This window comes from Papaver somniferum, chromosome 1 (genome assembly GCF_003573695.1).
Source record: "Papaver somniferum cultivar HN1 chromosome 1, ASM357369v1, whole genome shotgun sequence".
NCBI lineage: Eukaryota > Viridiplantae > Streptophyta > Magnoliopsida > Ranunculales > Papaveraceae > Papaver > Papaver somniferum.
The window spans coordinates 212131732-212152725 of NC_039358.1; the positions used below are offsets into that span (position 1 = coordinate 212131732).

General features: G+C 41.5%; 1 protein-coding gene across 1 annotated transcript; it reads left to right on the forward strand.

Annotated features, from left to right (window-relative positions):
• Nucleotides 1-225: 225 nt before the first annotated feature.
• On the forward strand, nucleotides 226-1173 carry LOC113359692 (protein MAIN-LIKE 1-like). Its single transcript, XM_026603285.1, has 2 exons — nucleotides 226-750; nucleotides 1015-1173. Exons 1-2 carry the CDS (start codon nucleotides 226-228, stop codon nucleotides 1171-1173), a joined length of 684 nt encoding a protein of 227 aa, XP_026459070.1.
• The last annotated feature ends 19821 nt before the right edge of the window (nucleotides 1174-20994 follow it).

The following is a 20994-nucleotide window of genomic DNA, read 5'->3' on the forward strand; positions in this document are numbered from 1 at the left end:
TTACGAGACTCCGGATAACAGGGATGCAGTACGCGTATTTAGACATCAAAGCGCCGCACATTGGGATATTTTCAAAGAGGCTCCTGAGGTGGTGGATTTAGTACAAGGCTCAGGTTTATGGCCTGCTATTTTCTATGCACAAGAGGAATTTGATGCAGTTACAAACTCAGCCTTTTGTGAGAGATTTTTCCAGAGACTTACACATTTCATCTCCCATTTGGCGAGATGGCAATCACTCCAGATGATGGACAAAAGATTAGTGGTCTTAGAACGCATGGGAAAAATGTTTACTCATCGGTTTATGAAATGACTTGGGATGAGTTGTATGTACTTGCTGAGGTAACTCTTGGTTTGCCAAAAGACAAAACAAAATTGGAGTTTGCCTGCGCTGCTAAAGAGGTGAAGTTTGTGGATTCTAGCACAAAGAAGTTGAAGAAAATCAAGTTCACTGCTTTAAAAAAGTGTTTTGGAGACACAAATGAGAAAATTTCAAAGGGGGAGTTGGTTATGGACGAGGTCACAGCTATGCGCACTGCTACCGCGTATTTGTTGCATACTTTAGGAAGTGTTATATTTCCTGATAACAGTGGGAACAAGGTAAGTGCTCAATACCTTCAATTGTTAAAGGATTTGAAAAGCTGCCACAAGTACTCTTGGGGAACCGCGACCCTTTCTTTTCTATTGGAGAAACTGGAAACTGCGTCTAGGTTAACAAGTAGAAACATTGGAGGTTATTTCACAGTTCTTCAAGTAAGTTTACACATTGTGGTTCCATTTTCAAGAAAAAACTCGTCTTTCAATTTTGGTTTATTTTACGCCGAACCTCCTTTTCTATAGGTTTGGCTGTTTCGATTTCAATATCCTGAGCCGAACTTGTAGGGGTTCGGCTTTAAACCTTGTTTTGTACATAAGCCGAACTTGCTTCTGTTTCCCCAAGTTGATAACCTCCATGATCCAATTCTACTGATCCTAATAATTAAGTTTTGTGTTTTGTTTTCAATATTGTTGGTGTAGGTATGGATATATGACCATTTCCCTGATTTGAATTTAGTCAAGGAAGATGACAAATGGGTAGATACATTCCCTACATCGGCCAAATGGAGTTTCAAGGAAAATAAGAAGAGGAATAAAAAGGAAAGCTTTGAGAGAAAACTTAGACTCTTTGACTGCTGAACAAGTTGTATTTCAACCATACAAAAAGGATGAAGAAGATGATGATGTTGTTGAGGATGAAGATATGCCGTTGGGGATGTACTATGGGCCATTGTTTTATCCCGAAGGCTTTATAGTTTTTGATCCCCGTCGAGTACTCCGTCAATATGGATTTATCCAAACGATGCCGGTGCTAGAGGAATCAAAGTTCAAGTTGTTGACCAAGGGTTCTAAGGGAACAACGAGTACGGAAAGTTCATGAAATGCCGAATATGATCCCGATCCTACCATTGATTATTGGGATAAAATGGAAGATAACAAATTAAGTTGGGTTGGCTTAGAAGATTTGCGTGACGATCCTTGTGAAGTTGACCCGGCTTATATAGATTGGTATAACCAAATTTCACATCCCATAATCATTAATAGGGAAAGCATAGTTCTTCTTTTACGCATTCCGGATGGGCAATAAAAAGGTGTGTCACATGGCCAAATTCATCCAATTTTTTTTGGCAATCATAGTTCTTCTTTTCCGCCAACCACAATAATTGTTGCATCACCAACCTACCTTGCAAATCCTTTCTTCTCAAAGTACTTCTCGCGTTATAGATTTGTTGCAACGTAGTCTTGTTATTCTTATCATCCGCCTTCAACTTGCTAAGAATTTTAGAGGGTGCCATACGTGCTCGTGTCATTTTATCTACCTCCGCATATTCATGAGCTTTTAGACTTCCGGCTCTATAATGTCCATGAAGATCCTTTGGACGTGGGTGGTTATGACGGCAAGCCATATCTTCATTCATTTTGAAAACTTTTTCATTTATATTCCACTTTAAGACGATTTCGAAAGGACAATTTATCTTCCTTGTTTTAGTCTTATATTTTTTCCCGGTCTTCCCAACATATGTCTTACCTTTTTTCTTCTTGCTTACTTTCTTCCCACCCCTCTCACAAACCATCTCAACCCTCTCCTTTTTGCTTTGTATACCTTTAACTAGGACGCAATTGATTTTCCAATCATGTTCCTCAACCCATTTAACAACTTCTTATTTGATTTTCCACGTCTACATATACACAAGTACAAAACTTAAGTTTTATTAATGATTTTGCATACAACAAACTTGAAAATTAATAAAAACATAAACTACGTTACCTACCAAGTCAGTTTGGAAGTGATCATTAGTATCTTCATGAATGACATCAACAGGCGGTGGTTGATCCTCCATAGTTTCCATTTCAGGAACAATCTACAAAAATATCGCACAGGTTTTGGGTCAGGTTCGGCTAACACGCAGTACTCTATGAAAGCCGATCTCACGGTTCGGCTACTTCGTGTTCGATTTACAAAGACAAACCTATTCTCAAACATGGATTCGGCCTATTGGGCACTAATATTATAAGCCGAACCATAAGACTTGAAATTTATAAAAACAAAAATTATGGTTCGACTGGATAACGTGTAAGCCGAACATTACACTGTAACTTGTATAATTTTTTGTATACGGTTCGGCTTATAGTATCACATCGCATTTGAGCCGAACCATGAAAATTATTTGGCGCGAAAATAATTGAATGAAAGTTCGGCGTATATATTTCTCAATCGTAGAAACCGAACTGTTCTTATTTTTGATGGTTCGGCATACATATTATCTGCCGAACCTTACTCTGGTGCGCCGAACTAGTTGCAAAAATCATAACTTTGGGTGAAATAAAGCTACAAAACGGAAATTAAACAACTTCTATAACCATACATGTGTATTATTAGCATTGGGTTCCTCATCCATGTACTCATCTTCGTGGTTTGGCTCCATAAAGGAATCATCTTGAGCTTGAGAAAAAGGTTAAGTTTGGGTAAAATCATTTTCAAAATCCAAGAAATAAGCCATGTCTGGATCTCCATCATAATTGATATATATTTTCATAGATTTACGTGATGAAGATTCATCTTCCTCACTCGAATTTCTATCACACATCTCTCAATAATCACAAAGATCACAAAGAAAAAAAAAAAAAATTCCTCCTCTCCTTCTTCTATCCTCGTTCTTCTTTTTCTAAAAAAATAACTCACTAATATTTAAAAAGAAAATTATGATCCTAGATTAACACTAAACTAACTAATCAGATTAACACTAATTACTCATATTAACACTAATTTAACACTAATCTCATAAGGGTATGTTGGCATATATGAAAATAGGTTGGATAAGAGATAGCCTAGAAATACTATTTCTAACCCCCTTTTTGTCTTATTATGTATGCCTCCAAATTATCTTGTATGCCCAAATTAGGATTCTAAATAAACAAAAATAATTTTCCTTCAAGTTGGATTGGACTATATGTGCCTTTTAGAACAGATCGACTGTTGTATTAGTTCTAGAAGGCATGACGATCACTAAAAAGCCAAAAAAACCGGAATATTCCTTCTTGATTCATTAAATAAAGGTTATACTCCACTTGGAACATGTAAACTCAACGAAAAAATGACGTATGAGGCGTCCATTAAGAAGCATCCTCTAAGAAACCGTCTTGATTAGATCTCTTTAAATGTTATTCAATGGTAGTTGTTATCACGTACCATTCAATGTTTTCAGTCAAGGACACTGTTTGTAAGTAGTCAGACTGTGAACACATAAATCACCAAGCCATTCACGTGTTCACAAACAATAATCGCATACATTCTAATTTTAAAATTGTACGTCGTATGTGTAAAGGGGATGATTATATCGATCCATCGACTCAAAGCCTTCGAGCTTGTCATTGTCTAGTCGAATATTATCATAAATAATGTTCATATAAAGGAATAAATTGAGAATCAAGTATAAATGTAAAGCACATGAAGTTCAACGCTGAATGTAAAGTGTTGAAATGTAAATAAGACAAAGATTTACGTGGTTCGACACTAAGGCCTACATCCACGGGGCTGGTGTTTCACTATGTATTGAATGATTACAAAGACAGTCGAATGATTTTAGAGTATACATAGGTATGCGGAAGTAGGGGGATTACTTACTCTTCCTATTTCTCTCTCCTATATTCTCCTATAATTGCTCTGGATTGGTCGACCCCCCTCTCTCTTAGTGGAGAGGGGTATTTATAGGGTTGGAACGTGGGTCCTACTTCTGAGATGTCGTTGCAACCTTATCTTCTTGTGCTTTGTGCCCATTACGCAGAGGTCTTCGGCATATGTTGCGGTCTAAGCTTAAATACGAAGAGCTATCCTCGCTTATTCCACGAGCTGATTGACACGTGTATATCTCTTGGTATTTAATGCGGGCAGTTGGACGTCCGCTCGTGTCAGACAAGTGTCTCTTAGTCTGGTCACATCTGCGTCAGTCAAACTCTCTCTCAGCCGTTGATCTGGGATCTTCCTCGGGATAGGATGTACTAACACCCAAGGGGTATTATCTGGTGTTCCTCTTTGCCATCATACCTCTGTGATCCGCAGTCCCTGACCGTCAGATCTGCTGACCGGTGACGTTTTCTGATGAAATGCTCCTCTAGGTTATGACTGCTTGTTATCATGTTTTGATATCTCGCTTTGCATGCCTTCCACGTGTCTCTTCCTGTACACGTGATGGATGATGAAATGTGTACATACAATTTGCCCCTCTTCTTCTGACTTGGACGTATTTTGCAGTTTAGAAGAAGAAAGGTCGTCATGCACGTTTTATGTCTTCTGAAATAACTTCCCCTATAAATACGGGCACGTTTCCCACTTTTGCATTAACTTCCCCCATAACTGCTCCTTGGTACGAGGGACATTTATTGTCTTCTCTAGCTTTATAAATAGGAAAGAGAATGTGAAAAAAAAACTTTTATCCTCTTCTTGTCAGTGTTCATCCTTTCTTTGTTTTCTATTCTTGTTCTTTAGTCATTTATTATCGTCGTTCTTGTGAGGAAGATAACAACATTCAATTTTCCGACTCTTTCGCTCTCGACTGCTGCTGCCCCTGTATCAAATATAACTTGCTTTTGATATCTCTAATCCTTCTATCTTTGACTGTGGTTGGTGCTTGTCGTCCTCTTTTATACAGGTATGGGGTTTTTCATCAGCTGTTCATCATTGATTCATCTATTTTCTGTTGTTATATCTACCCGTTTGTCTTCTTCTGCTGTAATTTTGGCTTTGTGATGAAGAAAACATATGTCGAAGCATATATGCTTGCCCCTGTTCTTTGTTAAAAAGTCTGTGAGTCTGTATCTAAGTATCGTCTCTGGAGTCTGATGGGGTATTTCTGGTTATTTTCAGTTTTTATGGTTTTTGATGTTAATCCGGATGAACCATCAGTTTATGGGTTTTTTGATCTTTACTGATCTCCTCGTATTCTCCTCTAAACTGTTTTTTGTGTTTCCTTGTAGATATGTATGATCGTCCGCGGGCTCCTTACCAAACCCCACCGTCTAGTCCTCCAAGATCCCCTCCGCGTAGAGATTCTGATAGATCTCCACTTGGGGAAGGTTCTTATAAATCTTCACAATCAGATCCTCGGGGTCATAGGGTTTCATCTTCCTCTGGTGCGAAGGCTTTGCCTACTAAGAAAGGGGATTTGCCGAAGGGTCCTTCTGGGTCTAGGTATGCTGTTAACCACGCTCCTTCTCGTCCTCGTGAAGATTCTAGGAGTACGCAGGCTCCTCCTCGTGATGATTCTAGGAGTACGCGGGCTCCTCCTCCTCGTAATGAAACATTGGATGTTCTTCCCCTTCGTTCAATGGCTCCTCGTTCAGTGCCTCTGCATAATTCTTTGCCGCCTCCTCCAACGGTTTCTTTCAAAGGGAAGTACTCCAAGGGTACTATGTCCAGAGATGATCCGTTTAAAAATCTTCCTTCCAAAAGGAAAGATTCGGAATTGAGTCATACTTCAGATTCCGCAGACGAAGAAGAAACTGCCCCCGCGATATGCAACGTTTCAGTTGGTAAGAAGAAGGTCACTTTCAAGCATATTGATCTTGAGATGTTCAAGGAAAAACATGAGCTTCAAGATTTTGAGGTTCGCTTCTATGCCCCTGACGATGATATCACTTACGAGCTCCTCTCTAAGTATCAGTTTGATGAGTTCCATCTGTTGACTACGGTTGGAGCCTTCGAGGCGGGACTCATGTTGCCCCTGTATAAGTCGGGTGACTCCTTTTATTATGACGTGATGGATGGTCGCGAAGGCTCTTCCACAAACACTCATAATCGTACCGTGTCACAACTATCTGGGAATTATCTTCGTGCACTGAAACAATGTTACCTGCGGAGCAAGGGAGAGACTATGATGACCTGCTACGTTCCAAATCCTGCTGAGAGAGAGTGGTACACTCCTCAGAATTTTAACAGTTCATTTGGGGATTATGTCAACAGTAGGAACCGTAAGCCGTGGAGTGTTAGTCTTCGTAACATTGCTGCTCCTCGTGGTGAAATTCGTCTTTTTAGTGAGGTGAGTGATGCCAAGCTGAAGTATGTTCCTGGTACTGAGGGATCTGCTAAACGGAAACTCTTTCCTTCTCGTGAAAGGATTAAGCGTGATCATGATTATGAGTGGCATGCTACTGTCATTGAAATAGTTGGTCATTGGTCTTATGGTTGGATTCCTGGTCCGCGCGGTTGGCGTCCTTCTGAAAACAACAAGCCTCGTGAAGCTCCTCATGCTCGTTATGGAGATTTCTGTCCTTGACGTCGGAATTTCGCGGGCATGAATTTTCCTTACGCTCTTGATGTCGTTGATGGAGATGAGGAGGAGGGTTCTGGTGCTACCCATCCACCGAAGAGTGCTGCTACTGCCAAGGTATAGTTTCTTCATATATTCTCTATTCTATTTGCCCCTTTTTCCTTGGTTGAAAAATAAAGCATTTTTTTAAGTGAGGGAGAAAATGAGCCTTTGTTGGGACGTGTACTGGTTTGTAGGTGTCGAAGAAGAAGAAAATTGTACCCAAACAATATTCTACTGTTGTGATCGGTGAGGCTGAGGTTTATGAGGAGGTTACGAGTCCTGTAAACGAAGGGTATGCTGAGGATGAAGAAATGTCCGATGGATAAGAGCGTACTGATACTTCTCATCCTGATGACGAGGGTGGTAATGGTGAAGAAGAAGTTGCCGCGAGTGGTGATAGTGAGTCTGAGGGTAATATTACCGCAGGTGGTACTGGCGAGGGGGGATCTGCCCCTGTTGGCGATAATATTGGTGGTGTGGGTACTCTGCCCGTTATTTCCCATGAATTTTCTTTTGGTAGGATACATTCCGCGGGGGAATCCTTTGATGTGAACGCTGCCATGGGTCTTGCTGAAGACTTCTCATTGCTTTCCCCAAATGATGATTGGGATGTGCTTGGGAATCTTGGTAAAGAAGGTGCTACTGGTCAGCAGGATGAAAACGCAGGTGGTCATGCTGAGGCTGGTGATGTCGAGACTTGCGCGGGTGAGGAGATAACAGCCAAGGGGAAGTCTGCGGTTGAGTCTCCTTCAGAGGATTTCCGTTACTCGCTAATGCCTGAAGGTGAAGATGCCATTTTGGCTTGGCTTAAGAAGAAGAATCTGATGTTCGTCCCTAACCCTTCCCCAGTGGTCCCTGGTGAGATGAATTCTGACGCTTATACTCGCCAGATGATGCAATTGTCTTCTGAAGCCCGCGTTGCTGAGATGTGGGAGAAGAATCTGAGAGCTTCGGAAGCTAACTAGTGGTTTACCCTCCCTCCTCTGTTGCTGATATGATGTCCATAGCTGATGGGTACCAATACGGTTTTCCCCAGCAGCGTGTCTTAGAGGTAAATCCTTGTACTTATTTCTTCATGATATCCGAACATTGTATTCTTCGTGATATCCGATCCCTTGGGTATAATAATGTTTGTTGTTTGTGACATAGATGATGAGGAGCGAACATTGTAACCATGTTCTATACCAATTCTTTAAAGCAAAGTCTTTAAAGTTGGAGGCTAATCTTCGTCATAGAGAATAGGAACTATCTGCGGCTGAAGTGGAAATAAGTGAACTGAGGGGCCGCCTGAAGGAAAAGGAACGGCTGGGTAACGCTGAGGAGAGTCTCCGTTCGGAACTTGCTATAGTCCGCAACGAATTGGAGCAGACTCGTAGAAATGTATCGTCCTTCATAGGTTCGTATTTTACAGATATTTCACTCCTCGTGATTCCCTATTTGTATTTTGGTGTTCTGTCTGAGTCTCCCCACCCTATCTTCAGTTGGTGGAGTCCCCGAGCTGATATGGCTTCAGAAAGAAAGGGAACGACAGAAATCCCGCATTGCAGAGTTGGTGGGTAAGTTGAAAAGCGAAGCCGTAAAGTGGAACGCTCGTGCTGATGAGCACAACGCCTTAGCAGCTGAGTGGCGTGAAAAGCGAACACTGATGGTTGATATGCAAAATAAGTACAATCATGACCGTCGTCTGTTTAATGGTACGCTGCTATGGACACGTGATAACCTGCGTGAAGCTCGAGGACATGCTTCAGACTTAGAGGATAGAGTGCGCCTTTTGGAAGGAGAGTTATAAAAGGCTCGTTCTTTCTTAGGCCTCGGGGTTAGGGATAGTATGCTGCATCTTACCGAGGAAAGAGATAATGCTAGGGCTGAGGTTGGCGCTCTTAGTAAAGCCCTAGCATCGTCTCGAGCTGATGTTGCCCGCCAAGTGGAGTCTGAGAGAGATGTTGAAGTGAATGTGTATCGACTCCATAAAAGGATGGGGGAGATGAATGATGAAGTCAACCATCTTCGTCACTTGGATTCAATGAAGCAGGTAGACTTAGACGCGAGTCAATTTGCTCTTACGAACCTTCAAATGGATTATAAGAAAATATCCGACGAATATGACTTTCTTGATGAGGCACGAGACGCAGTTGTTAATGAGTATGAAGAGGCTTCGGCTAATGTCGAAGGTATAACCTCGTTTTATCGAGTGTGATTCTGTTATTTCTTTATTTTAACCCCTTTGTATTTCTTGTTTTCAGCACTCGATGGACAGCTTCAAGCAGCAAATGATGAGCTTAAAAAAGCTTAATCTGCCTTAGTGCAGCAGGAGGGACAAGCCAACTATTTCAAAGGGTTGGCCGCGTCTTGTGAGGAAGCAGCAGAGATTTCCTCCAAATAGGCGGAACGCCTATCTGCATTGTTGTCTCAGGCCCACCAGCGGACCGTTGTTATCACATATAAAGCTCGATGTCAGTTGGCTGAGGAGACCAACAAAGTCCTAGACAAGATTGAACTTGATCTTAAAGACGAACATGGTCTTGTCAAGAATTATCCGCGTCGTCCCCTACCCGCGCCCTTGCCTGGTTCTTCTGGGCCTTCTTCAGGTGGTAGTGTACCTTCATCTCGCAAATACAACCCTGTTGATGGAGTTGTATCATCCAAGTAGATTTCTTTTATTAGTCATCGAAAGTTGATCATTGTTGATTATATAATTTCGGATCATTTTTTGATGTGTTTCTTGCTCTATCTTATTTGCTGAACTTGTAATAAACTCTTTATGAAATGGATCATCCTTTGGGCATACCTGCGTTATAAGTTTATTTTTATTTTAAATATTGCGAAGCGTTAAATTAGAAATAACTTGCTTTATAAAAAGTTAAGAGTGTTTGGGTGCGACATCGAAGGTAAATACCTTCGTGATCGTCTTGAGACCTGTCACCCCGCTGGCGAATCCTGGGCCAGAGGATTCCCAAACGGTGGGGGCCGAGGCAGCGTTCTAGGATATGGGATGCTTATTTGAAATATTTACATGAACCCATTCCGTCGACCCACTACCTTAAAATTGGTTGGGTATCTCTTTCTACTGGGTGCCTTCCCCCTGGTCTTACACTCATAGACACTGATAGGACCTGAGAGATTGTAGATTAACTACTTTCCCCAATATTGTTAATTTATTATGTAATGTACATGCGCTCACCCAGCGGTCCTTTTGACCATTTCGTTTGCTTGAAAATTTCCCAAAAAGTTTGTTTGCTTGATAGGTTAAGACCTTCTATTTCTCGTCCAGTGATAGAAACGTGCAGAGCGGTTACGCTGCCTTCTTCTTCTTCTGGTATTCTTCACGCAGATGCAAAGCTGCGCTGCTCCTATGGGTAGTACAGTTTGAGCCATTTAGCATTCCAAGGGTGTCGGAGGACCTCTCCTTTCATATTGCGAAGATAGTAGGAACCGTTTCCCGCAATGTCATGTATTATAAAAGGTCCTCCCCATGTAGGTCCTAAATTTCCCCATATTCTTCTCTCGTTGATACTGCGGGATTGTTCTTAGCACATACTGCCCTTCTACAAAATTTCTAAGCTTAAACTTTTTGTTGTACTCTCTCGCTAATCTTCCTTGATAATTTTCCATCTTTTGCAATGCTGCTTCCCTCATTTCTTCCAGGTCGTCCAGTCTCTCTAACATCATGTCTGTTGTGAGATTTTTCTCCCATGCTTCGGTCTTTGTGGTTGGCATGAGAATCTCTGTTGGGATGACTGCTTCAGCTCCATAAGTGAGGATAAATGGGGATTCCCCGGTGGAAGATCTTCGTGTTGTCCTGTATACCCATAATACATTGTGTAGCTGTTCACACCATCGCCCCTTGTGTTCGTCTAATTGCTTTTTGAGGATAAGGGCGAGGGTCTTGTTAGTAGCTTCCGCTTGTCCGTTTCTTTGAGGGTATATGGGGGTGGACTTGTTCTTCCTTATTTTGAAAGTGTCGAAGAGCATGTCTATGTTTTTCCCCTGTAATTGTTTACCATTATCGGACACGATTTCCGCGGGTATGCCGAACCTGCAAATGATGTTTTGGAATATGAAAGTAAACACATCCACGTCTCTGATCCTGGATAAGGCTTTAGCTTCCACCCATTTACTGAAGTAGTCCGTGGCTACTATCAAAAATCGTTTTTTCCCTGATCCTTCGAAGAAAGGACCAACGATATCTATGCCCCATTTTCCAAATGGCCACGGACTATCCACAGAATTCAACGTTGTTGCTGGTGCGTGTATCTTTTTGGCGAAACGCTGACATTCTTCACATCGTCGGGACATTCTTGCAACATCTTGTATCATTGTGGGCCAGTAATATCCTTGCATTTTTGCTTTGTCGGCTAGTGATCTCATGCCGCTATGATTCCCTGCGTCACCATAATGGATGTCGTTTAAAATTCGATGCCTCTCTTTCCTGGATAAGCAACGTATTAAAGGTCCGAGGAAAGATTTCTTGTACAGGACCCCATCCCGAAGATCATATCTTCCTACTTTGGAGAGTATTTTCCTGGCTTGTTTATGATCCGCGGGTAAGGTTCCATCCTTGAGAAACGCATGAATCATCATTTTCCAATCATCTTCGTTGCTGAAATCTTCGTCTTGATTTGCTCTTGACAGGATATCTTCTTCGTCAAAATTGTTATGGATGTCTTCTCCCACCTGATCTTCGATATTTTCTCCCACTGTATCTTGATTTTTAGCAAAGGAAAATTGTGATGCAATTGAAGGCTCGTATACCCTTGTTATTTTGATAGCTTCGATATTCTTGTCCTTCAACATGGATGATATATATGTTAGGGCATCCGCTTTCCTGAGATCTCTCCTGCACAAGTTCCTGAACTTGATGTTCGGAATTTGTGATACCAATGTTTGGACCAAGGCCATGTAAGCTGAGAGGGTGTCGTCATATACATTGTATTCGAACCCTAATTGCCGTATGACAAGCTGCGGATCACTTTTCAGTCTTACATCAGTTACCCCCATCTCTATTATCAAGCGGAGGGCATGTACGACTTCCTCGTATTCGACGATGTTGTTAGTATGCTCTTTGAATTCTAACTCGAGTTCCTGTACGATCCTTTCTCCAGTTGGGGTGGTGATGACAATGCTTATTCCTGCCCCTTCCTTATTTTTGGAACCATCAACGAAGACTTCCCATCGTCTTTGACTCGTGGGTTCGAGGACATCAACTGGATCCTTGCTTTCCTCGTCAGCTTCTGGTACGCCCCTAATCTCTTCATCGTTGTCCAGGGGGAGGTCTGCTAAGAAATCCGCCAATACTTGGGATTTTTGGGAGTGTTTAATTTCATGGATGATTTTGAATTGGTCCAGGTGGGTGTTCCACTTGGCTATTCTCCCTACTTTTCCCGCGCTTTTGAGGACTGCTTCCAATGGTGCTTTGCATGGGACGCGGATGAAGTGAGTTAGGAAATAGGTTCTCAGCTTTTGAGTAGCCCATACTAATGCCAGGATGAGTTGTTCGATCTTCGTGTAATTCCTTTCCGCAGAATTGAGGGTCTTGCTGACATAATAGATAGGTTGTTCTATCTTCGTATTGGTTTTGACCAGCACTGCTCTAAATGTGTCTTCTGTCGCTGCTATGTATAGTGCCAAAACCTCATCAAGATCAGGCTTCTGTAGGATTGGAATTGAAGCCAGGTATTCCTTGATTTTTTGGAATGCTTCTTCACATTCTGCGGTCCATTCAAACTTACTCCCTTTTTTGAGAATACTGAAAAAATGTTTGCATTTGTCCGAGGATCGGGCAATAAATCTGCCCAAGGCTGCTAAGGATCCATTGAGCTTTTGCACTTCTTTTAAATTCTTCGGAGATGGCATTTCCACTATGGCCTGAATCTTCGCGGGGTCTACCTCAATGCCCCTTTTTGTTACCAGATATCCGAGAAATTCCCCTGAGGTGACACCGAAGGTGCATTTTTTCGGATTTACTTTCATGTGATGTTTCCTCATTGCTTCAAAAATATCTCTCAGGTCCTGGTGGTGATCTTTGCGCAGCCTACTTTTGACGAGCATGTCATCAACGTAGACTTCTAGGGTACTACCAATCCATGGCTTGAAGATGCATCGACCATTCTCTGGTAAGTTGCCCCTGCGTTTCGAAGTCCGAAGGGCATTCTAGTGTAGCAATAAAGGTCGTTCGGGGTGTAGAATGCTGTGTGTTTTTGATCTTATTCTGCCAGGGCTACTTGGTTGTAACCAGAATATCCATCCATGAATGACATCTCTTCGTACCCTTCCACTGCTTCAACCAGTTGATCTATGCTCGGTAGTGGATAGCTGTCTTTTGGACATGCCTTGTTGAGGTTAGTAAAGTCGATGCATATTCTAACCCCTCCATTTCTCTTAGGAACAATGACCATGTTCGAGATCCATGTTGGGTATTTGACTTCCTTGATGAAGCCTGCTTCTAGTAGTTTCCAGAGTTCTTTCTCTACTGCCTTATGATACTCTGGTGCAACTTTTCTTATTTTATGCCTGAAAGGTGGCGTGCCTGGTTTGATGCGTAGCTCGTGTTGGATTATTTTTGGATCAATCCCCGGCATGTCTCCTAACTTCCAGGCGAATACATCCGCGTATTCTTTAAGTAGTTTGGTTAAGGAAGCTTCTCTTTCTTCGTCCATTATGGTCCCTATTTTGATCATCTTCGGATTTTCTTCCGTTCCTATGTTGATTTGTTTTACGGGCTCCACTGGTGTGAACATCGGCTTCGGGTCCCCAAGGACAGGGACGTTCTTTAATTGCTATTTGGTATGTTTCTGTCCTTCGTTGGCTGCTGAAGTACTTTCCTCTGTGTTAAGAACACTATCATCTTTTTTCAAGCCCTTCCCCGCGGTTTCCTTGAGGAACATGTCTATGGCCTTTGCTTTCGCAGCTTCTTTATTTTTTGTCCTTTGGGTTTTTCGCTTCTCTTCATGTCCGTTGCTGATACGATCCTGAGTGGCCTGGCACTCCTTTGCAGAGACTCGATCTCCCTTGATTTCCATTACTACCTCAGGTGTAGGGAATCTGAGATATTAGTAGTAAGTTTCCTCCACTCCCTTGAGTTTATGTACCCATTTTCATCCAATAATGGTTTTATAGGGGGATGGGGCGTCTACCACGCTGAACCGTGTTTCTACTTTCATGGGAACGACGTTCACCTGCAACACGATGTCTCCCAATGGCTTTGTGGGTGCTCCGTTGAACCCATAGATGGTGTAATAAGAGGACATCAGTTGCTCATCATTGAGCTTCATCTGTTTGAAGGTGTCGTAGAATAGAACGTTAACTGAGCTTCCCCCGTCGATGAGGATATTTTTGAGGTTACATCCGGCCACTGGTAGTGTGAGGACCAAGGGATCGTTATGGTCTTCCATATCTTCTTCGATATCTTGAGTATCGAAGATGATAGGTGCGTCCATCCACTCTTCGTGCTCGTCCACCTCTACGCCATCAATCTTATATAATTCGCAGTGGTCTTCGAATTGATTTCTTAGCCTCTTTCCTATCTGCGCTGTAAGTGAGGGCCCTACGGCTGCGGAACACGAAATGGTGTTGATTGTGTGGTTTCCCTCTGGAAGTTGGACTTGCTTGGTTCGTTTGGATCTGTCCTCGGTGACTTCCTTTCGTATGTATTGCTTGAGTTCGCCAGCATCAATCAACTTTTGGATCATTATTTTGAGGTTTTTGCATTTCTCGGTATGGTGACCATTGAAGCAATGATACTCACAGTAATCTTTTGACTTCTCGGTCCTTGGGGGCTGTTTTCCCTTAGACCATGGCCACTCCAAATTTTCCCTTCCTTTGATCTCTCGCAAGATCCGAGCGTAGCTAGCATTGAGCTTCGTATAAACCTGATCTTCGAATTTTTGATCGTCTTTTTGTCGATCGTCTCTTCGTTCCTTCCTATATTCGTGCGGTAGTTCCACTGAGCTATTCCTTTTGGCCCCGCTGGTTTGTTCTGCGGAATTGGTACGCTGAGACCTTTGCGTTTGTGCCCTCGGGTTCTCACGCTGGATTTCTTCAAGACGAGCATACTTCTCAATAATTATTCGAAGATCTCCTTCTGTCTTAGGTACGCTTCCGTGGATCTCAACAAACAGTGGACTCATTCGGTCTAATCCCCACTTGTAGCAGTTGATGCTTACTACGGGATCCACACTCTCTATAGCTTGGCAGATCTTATGTCATCTGTTGGTGTATTCCCTTCTGTTATCCTTGTAACCAATTGCCAGTGAAAAAAGTTTATCCATTCCGGTGTTGACAGCTTTGTTGTACATGTAGGTTCTCAAGAATTTCTCTGCGAGTTGATCGTAGGAGTTGATGGAATCAGGTGGCAGGTTGTCAAACCAAGACAAAGCCTATCCCTTCAGACTTGATGGGAAATACCTACAGAGGACGGCGTCGTTTTGACTCCATCGGGCTAAGATACGATTATAATACCGGATATATGCCGCGGGATCACTGGATCCGTCATAGCATTCAAAAGTTGGGACAGGGCACTTCAGCGGAATGGGGGTATTTGCCAGGCGATGAGTTAGGGGCGTCGAGTTAGCCTCTTTCATCACCTCTTGAAGCCTTCCTCCGCCTTGTCTGGATTTTAACTGCCTGATCCCAGCCATCATCTCATCACGCAGCTCTTCCATCGCGCGGTACTGTCCCACGTTCTCGTGCTCAGTTGAGCGTTTCTTTCTTTGGTCTTCACTATCATAATAATCTGAGTCTTCGGCGGCATAATCCGGATCAGATGCACAACTTCCCCTAGAGGCATTTGCTAGGATGATTCTTCGGTCTCGATTAGGCTCTAGTGCCTTAGAATTTGCTTCGTCCAGTTGTTGACTGGTCTTCGTGCTTTGGGCAATCCGATCTTTTAAGTCTTGGTTCTCTCTGGACAGCAGAGCTACAACATCTGCGTAGACCTGCTGGATCTTTTTCAATTCTTCAATCTCTACCATCAGTCGATGGGACTGGTAAGATCCCTGATTGGGAGTTCCGGCTTGTACCCCTACGACCATGGTTCCCCCTTCATGTACTGTGTGTATTAAGGGTGGTAGAGGAACAACTTCGATTGTTGATATCTCCAAGTTTGGTCCCCTCGGCTGATTTTCCACCAGCGGTGCTAAAACCACTGGTATGGTTTGATTCTGACCGTTTGTTGACGGCATTCCGAAGGCTGGCGGGTGTGCGGGCTGATGTGTCATAGATTCTGCCACCCCTTCTCTTTGTTGATGGACTTGGTTTGTAACCAAAGTTTTGTTAGCTTCTGCAGCCTGGAGGGCCGCAACAGTTGCATTGTTCTTCGTAGTTGCTGTTTTGAGAGTCGCGACTGCAATGGATTTAGTGTTCATAGGTGAGGTGATTTCCGCAGCATCCTGCCTCTGATTAGCTGTCTTAGCTTTGTCTCCTTTCTGCTTACTTCGGGTCATGACCGGGGTAGTCCTCGGTGTCTCCTTTGATGAGGCTTTGGTTTTTCCTGCCTCTAGTGTCTTTTCCATCTTGAGTCATTTTTTGCGTAGGGGAATTTCAAATAAAGAGAATCAAAGATGTCCACGAGGATCCGGTTAGTGTCATTCGTACCCGCAAAATGTGTGGAATAAAAAGTGTTTACTTTAAAAAAGAAATGAGTTGCCCGAGGGCCTTAATAAAAGAAAAACATAAAGACTTCAACGGTCTTGTTTTCGCAATACAAATCCTCTAATAAACAATCATGGATCTTGTTTTCAGACTACTTTTGAAAAGGAAAACTTTTGAAAAGGCATATCCGTAGTGAAAACTCATGAATCTGATTATCAAGTCTTACTTAGTTTAAAAAACGCCGCACGTGCAAATCTGTGATAGATGGCCGTGGATTTGTCTGCTTTGAAATGGTGTTTGTGAAGATAAAGACCATGAACCCAGAATAAAAAAGGTTTTGAAAGCACGCTGAACCCAGAATAGAGCACAGCAATAATGCGCGTTTAAGGTGAAATCACAGGATAAGATAAATCTTTTACCGGGACAAAGTCCCTGTTTCTAGCGCCAGATTGTGAACACATAAATCACGAAGCCATCCACGTGTTCACAAACAATAATCGCATATATTCTAATTCTAAAATTGTACGTCGTATGTGTAAAGGGGATGATTTTATCGATTCATCGACTCAAAGCCTTTGATCTTGTCATTGTCTAGTCGAATATTATCATAAATAATGTTCGTATAAAGGAAAAAACAGAGAATCAAGTATAAATGTAAAGCACATGAAGTTCAACGCTGAATGTAAAGTGCTGAAATGTAAATAAGACAAAGATTTACATGGTTCGGAACTAAGGCCTACATCCACGGGGCTGGTGTTTCACTATGTATTGAATGATTACAAAGATAGTCGAATGACTTTAGAGTATACATAGGCATGCGGAAGTAGGAGGATTACTTACTCTTCCTATTTTTCTCTCCTGTATTCTCCTATAATTGCTCTGGATTGGTCGACCCCCTCTCTCTTAGTAGAGAGGGGTATTTATAGGGTTGGAACGTGGGTCCTACTTCTGATATGCCGTTGCAACCTTATCTTCTTGTGCTTTGTGCCCATTACGCAGAGCTCTTCGGCATATGCTGCGGTCTAAGCTTGAATACGAAGAGCTATCCTCGCTTATTCCACGAGCTGATTGACACGTGTATATGTCTTGGTATTTAATGCGGGCAGTTGGACGTCCGCTCGTGTCAGACAAGTGTCTCTTAGTCTGGTCACATCTGCGTCAGTCAAACTCTCTCTCAGCCGTTGATCTGGAATCTTCCTCGGGATAGGATGTACTAACACCCAAGGGGTATTATCTGGTACGCCTCTTTGCCATCATACCTCTGTGATCCTCAGTCCCTGTCTGTCAGATCTGCTGACCGATGACATTTTCTGATGAGATACTCCTCTAGGTTATGACTGCTTGTTATCATGTTTTGATATCTCGCTTTGCATGCCTTCCACGTGTCTCTTTCTATACAGTGGTGGATGATGAAATGTGTACATACACAGACAGAATATATACATTCCCGGAAAGCATGTGCACACGTGAGATCGAAACTCGAATGTCGACATATATATTCATAGTCTCATCAAAAGAAGACATATACACTCATAGTGGCTGCATTTTCTTTTTTCTTGGCTCTGAGAGTAGAAAATCTAGCTAATAGAGACGTTTGATTTTGATGTCGTGTTCCCTGCTTTTGCTTCTATAACTTTCGTCTTCACTTTTGAAACTTAACACTACAATACTACGTCCATGTTTTCCTAAACTTCTGTAGGTTTTTCATCTTGACGAAACCAAAATCCTTGGGTGAGAGAACTTCATATGCATGTAGTTCATGGTTTTAAGTTTGAGTTCTTTGATTTAGTTTTGACACTAGTGAATTCTGAATTTGTTCAATTAATATTCATGCACGTAGGATGGAGAGTTTCAAACTAAATTAAAGAACTCAAATTTTGAACCACGGATTATGTGAAATCTTCGAACTCAAGGATTTTGAGAATCGTTCCACCACTTTTACCCTTATTAGTTGGTTCGCATCATCAGCTCCAGCCAAGGTAGAGGGGGGCATGTTCCACAAAATGGCACCACCGTTGTCCTTGGTTTTTCATAAGGAAATGATCCAAGTGCGCCTTTATTCCTTCCTCCAAAGTCCACAAGCAGAAACTTGAAGATAGCTATCTCTTTCTCAAGAGAAATATTTCCCTGGAACCTTTTTAACAACTGCTGATTTACCATTCTCAAGTTGGTGAACTTATCAATTGAGAATCGTAAATCAGCAGTTGTTAAAAAGGTTGCAGGAACAAGTTGCTCTTGAGGAGGAGGCAGCTAGGTTTAAGTGTTTGTTTGTGGACATTAGGGGAAGGATTAAAGGCGAACTGGGATCGTTTCCTTGTCAAAAACCAAGAAAGGTAGCGAAACATGCTCCCTTCTACCTTGACCAGAGCTTATGATGTCAGGTTAACTGCTAATCTGAATCCTTCTGCTGCTACCAAGAAGCGAAAAAGAAAGATCGCCATTGAAATTTTGAACAGGTTCTAGCAAAATGCTTATTGTGATCATCCAACTTTGAGTAATCGTACTTGCATTAGTGCTTATGTTACCTCTTTGTTTCATCGTTGATCGTTGTATAAGCCATTTTTTTTATCTGTGCAGTTGAATTACCGACGAGGGTGTAGAGACGACTCTTTCGTTCACTTTGGCGAAGTCATGCTCAACACTTGTGATCGGCTTTTGTGGCCCAACCTACATGTTAGTTACGTACGACCAAAGAAGCAATATCTCACATTCCTTTCATTAGATTATTCACGCTCAATTTATGTATTAATTTATTTTGATGACAAAAGACACGAGATTAGGTGTGGATTTTTCCCGTTGATTCTATTTTTCTTTGTTTATGATTTCTGATTAAAATTGAAATTGTTCCATTGTTTTATTTTAAGATGATGGCAGACGACAGAAGCACAGTTAAAAGAGGTGGTCCTGTGCGTGGGATAAGAATCTAAAACAAACTGTGTTTAGTAAGCTCTACTACATACCATGCTGCAGTACAGTACTTCAAAATTGGGATACAATAGCTAGTGTACTTCACAGAAAACTGGAATAGATCCAGTGAAAGAGTGACACGCCCCATGTAGTATACGTCGCATAATAATAAATTTAGTAGTAAGTATCATGTAAGAATCTTTAAATACAAAAACTATAGAAAAAAATATAAAACTAATAAAGTTATAAATATGTTTTCGAAATTTTAGTGATTTGCATTATTCTTACAAATTTTCAGCTAATTAGGGTGTTACAAAAGAGCATACGCCCGCATGCATCAAAAAATGTGTGCATCCTATCATGACCTTTTAAAGTATCTCTACATCATTTGCTTGACTCAAGGTATCAACTTCAAATAATGTTGAGAAGTAAACCAAGATACTATGAAAAAGATGGAAGGGATCAACAATGTTGTTGATCCAAGTAGTGTGGATCAACTATGAGAGTTGATCCAATGTGGTGGGATCAACTGGTACAGTTGACATGAAGTGGATGGATAAACAAGTGTTGTTGATCCATGGTACAGTTTTTAGAAGTTTACCTGGGTTACAAGTATTACTTGTTTTAAGAGTTTGCTTGCGTGAGAATTGTCTAGAATTTTCTTGTTAGAGTTTGTTTTTGATTAGGAAAGTATTTTTACTTGAGAGTCAAGTTTGTGAATCATATAAATAGGTTGTTAAGCCATCAGTCGAAACATATGAATTAAGTGAAGCTTGTTTGAGTTTAGTCTTGTGTTTTTTTCATTAAGTCTTTGATATCAGATTTTCTACATCTGGTATCAGAGCACTGGTATCAGATTCTAGGGATGTGGGTAAGAGTTTGAGTTAGAGAAGATGACGAGTTTAAGTTCAATTAAGGTACCTGTGTTTGAAGGAGCTGCGCAAACTGTTTTAACTGAAAACAGAAAGAAGAATTCTAAAGCTACATATATTCTTCATCAAGGTATTCATGAATCTCTCATGGATAGAGTTATTTATATTAAGCAAGCTAAAGCAGCTTGGGATGGTTTGGTAAGCTACTGCACAGGATTTGACAAAGTCAAGAAGGTTAGATTACAAACTTTGAAGAGAAAGTATGAATTACTGCAGATGGAAACTAATGAAACAATATCAGATTTTTTCTCAAAGACATTAAATCTTGTCAATGAGATGAAGGCTAATGGTGATATTGTAGAAGATTCAATAGTTGTTGAAAAGATTTAAGAAGCTTACCTGAGAAGTTTGAAGAAAAAGTAACTGCTATAAAAGAGTGTAACACTGCTGCAACTATGATTCTTAATGAGTTATTGGGTTCATTACAAGCATATGAACAAAGATTACTAGAGAAGAAAACTGCTGCAAAACAAGTTGAAGAGGCACTTCACAGCCAAGTTAGCTAGATAAACAATCAAGGAAATCTAATACTGGAGTTTTTCAAGGAAGATATAACAATGGAGGGAGATCAAATAATGGAAGTTATAGGAAGCCATTTGATAGATCAAGAATGCAGTGTTATAATTGTGGGGATTTTGGACATATGGATACTGAGTGTCCAAAACCAAGAAAGACAGTTGCTAACAATTACAAAGAAAATTTCAAACCTAACATTGCAGAAAGCC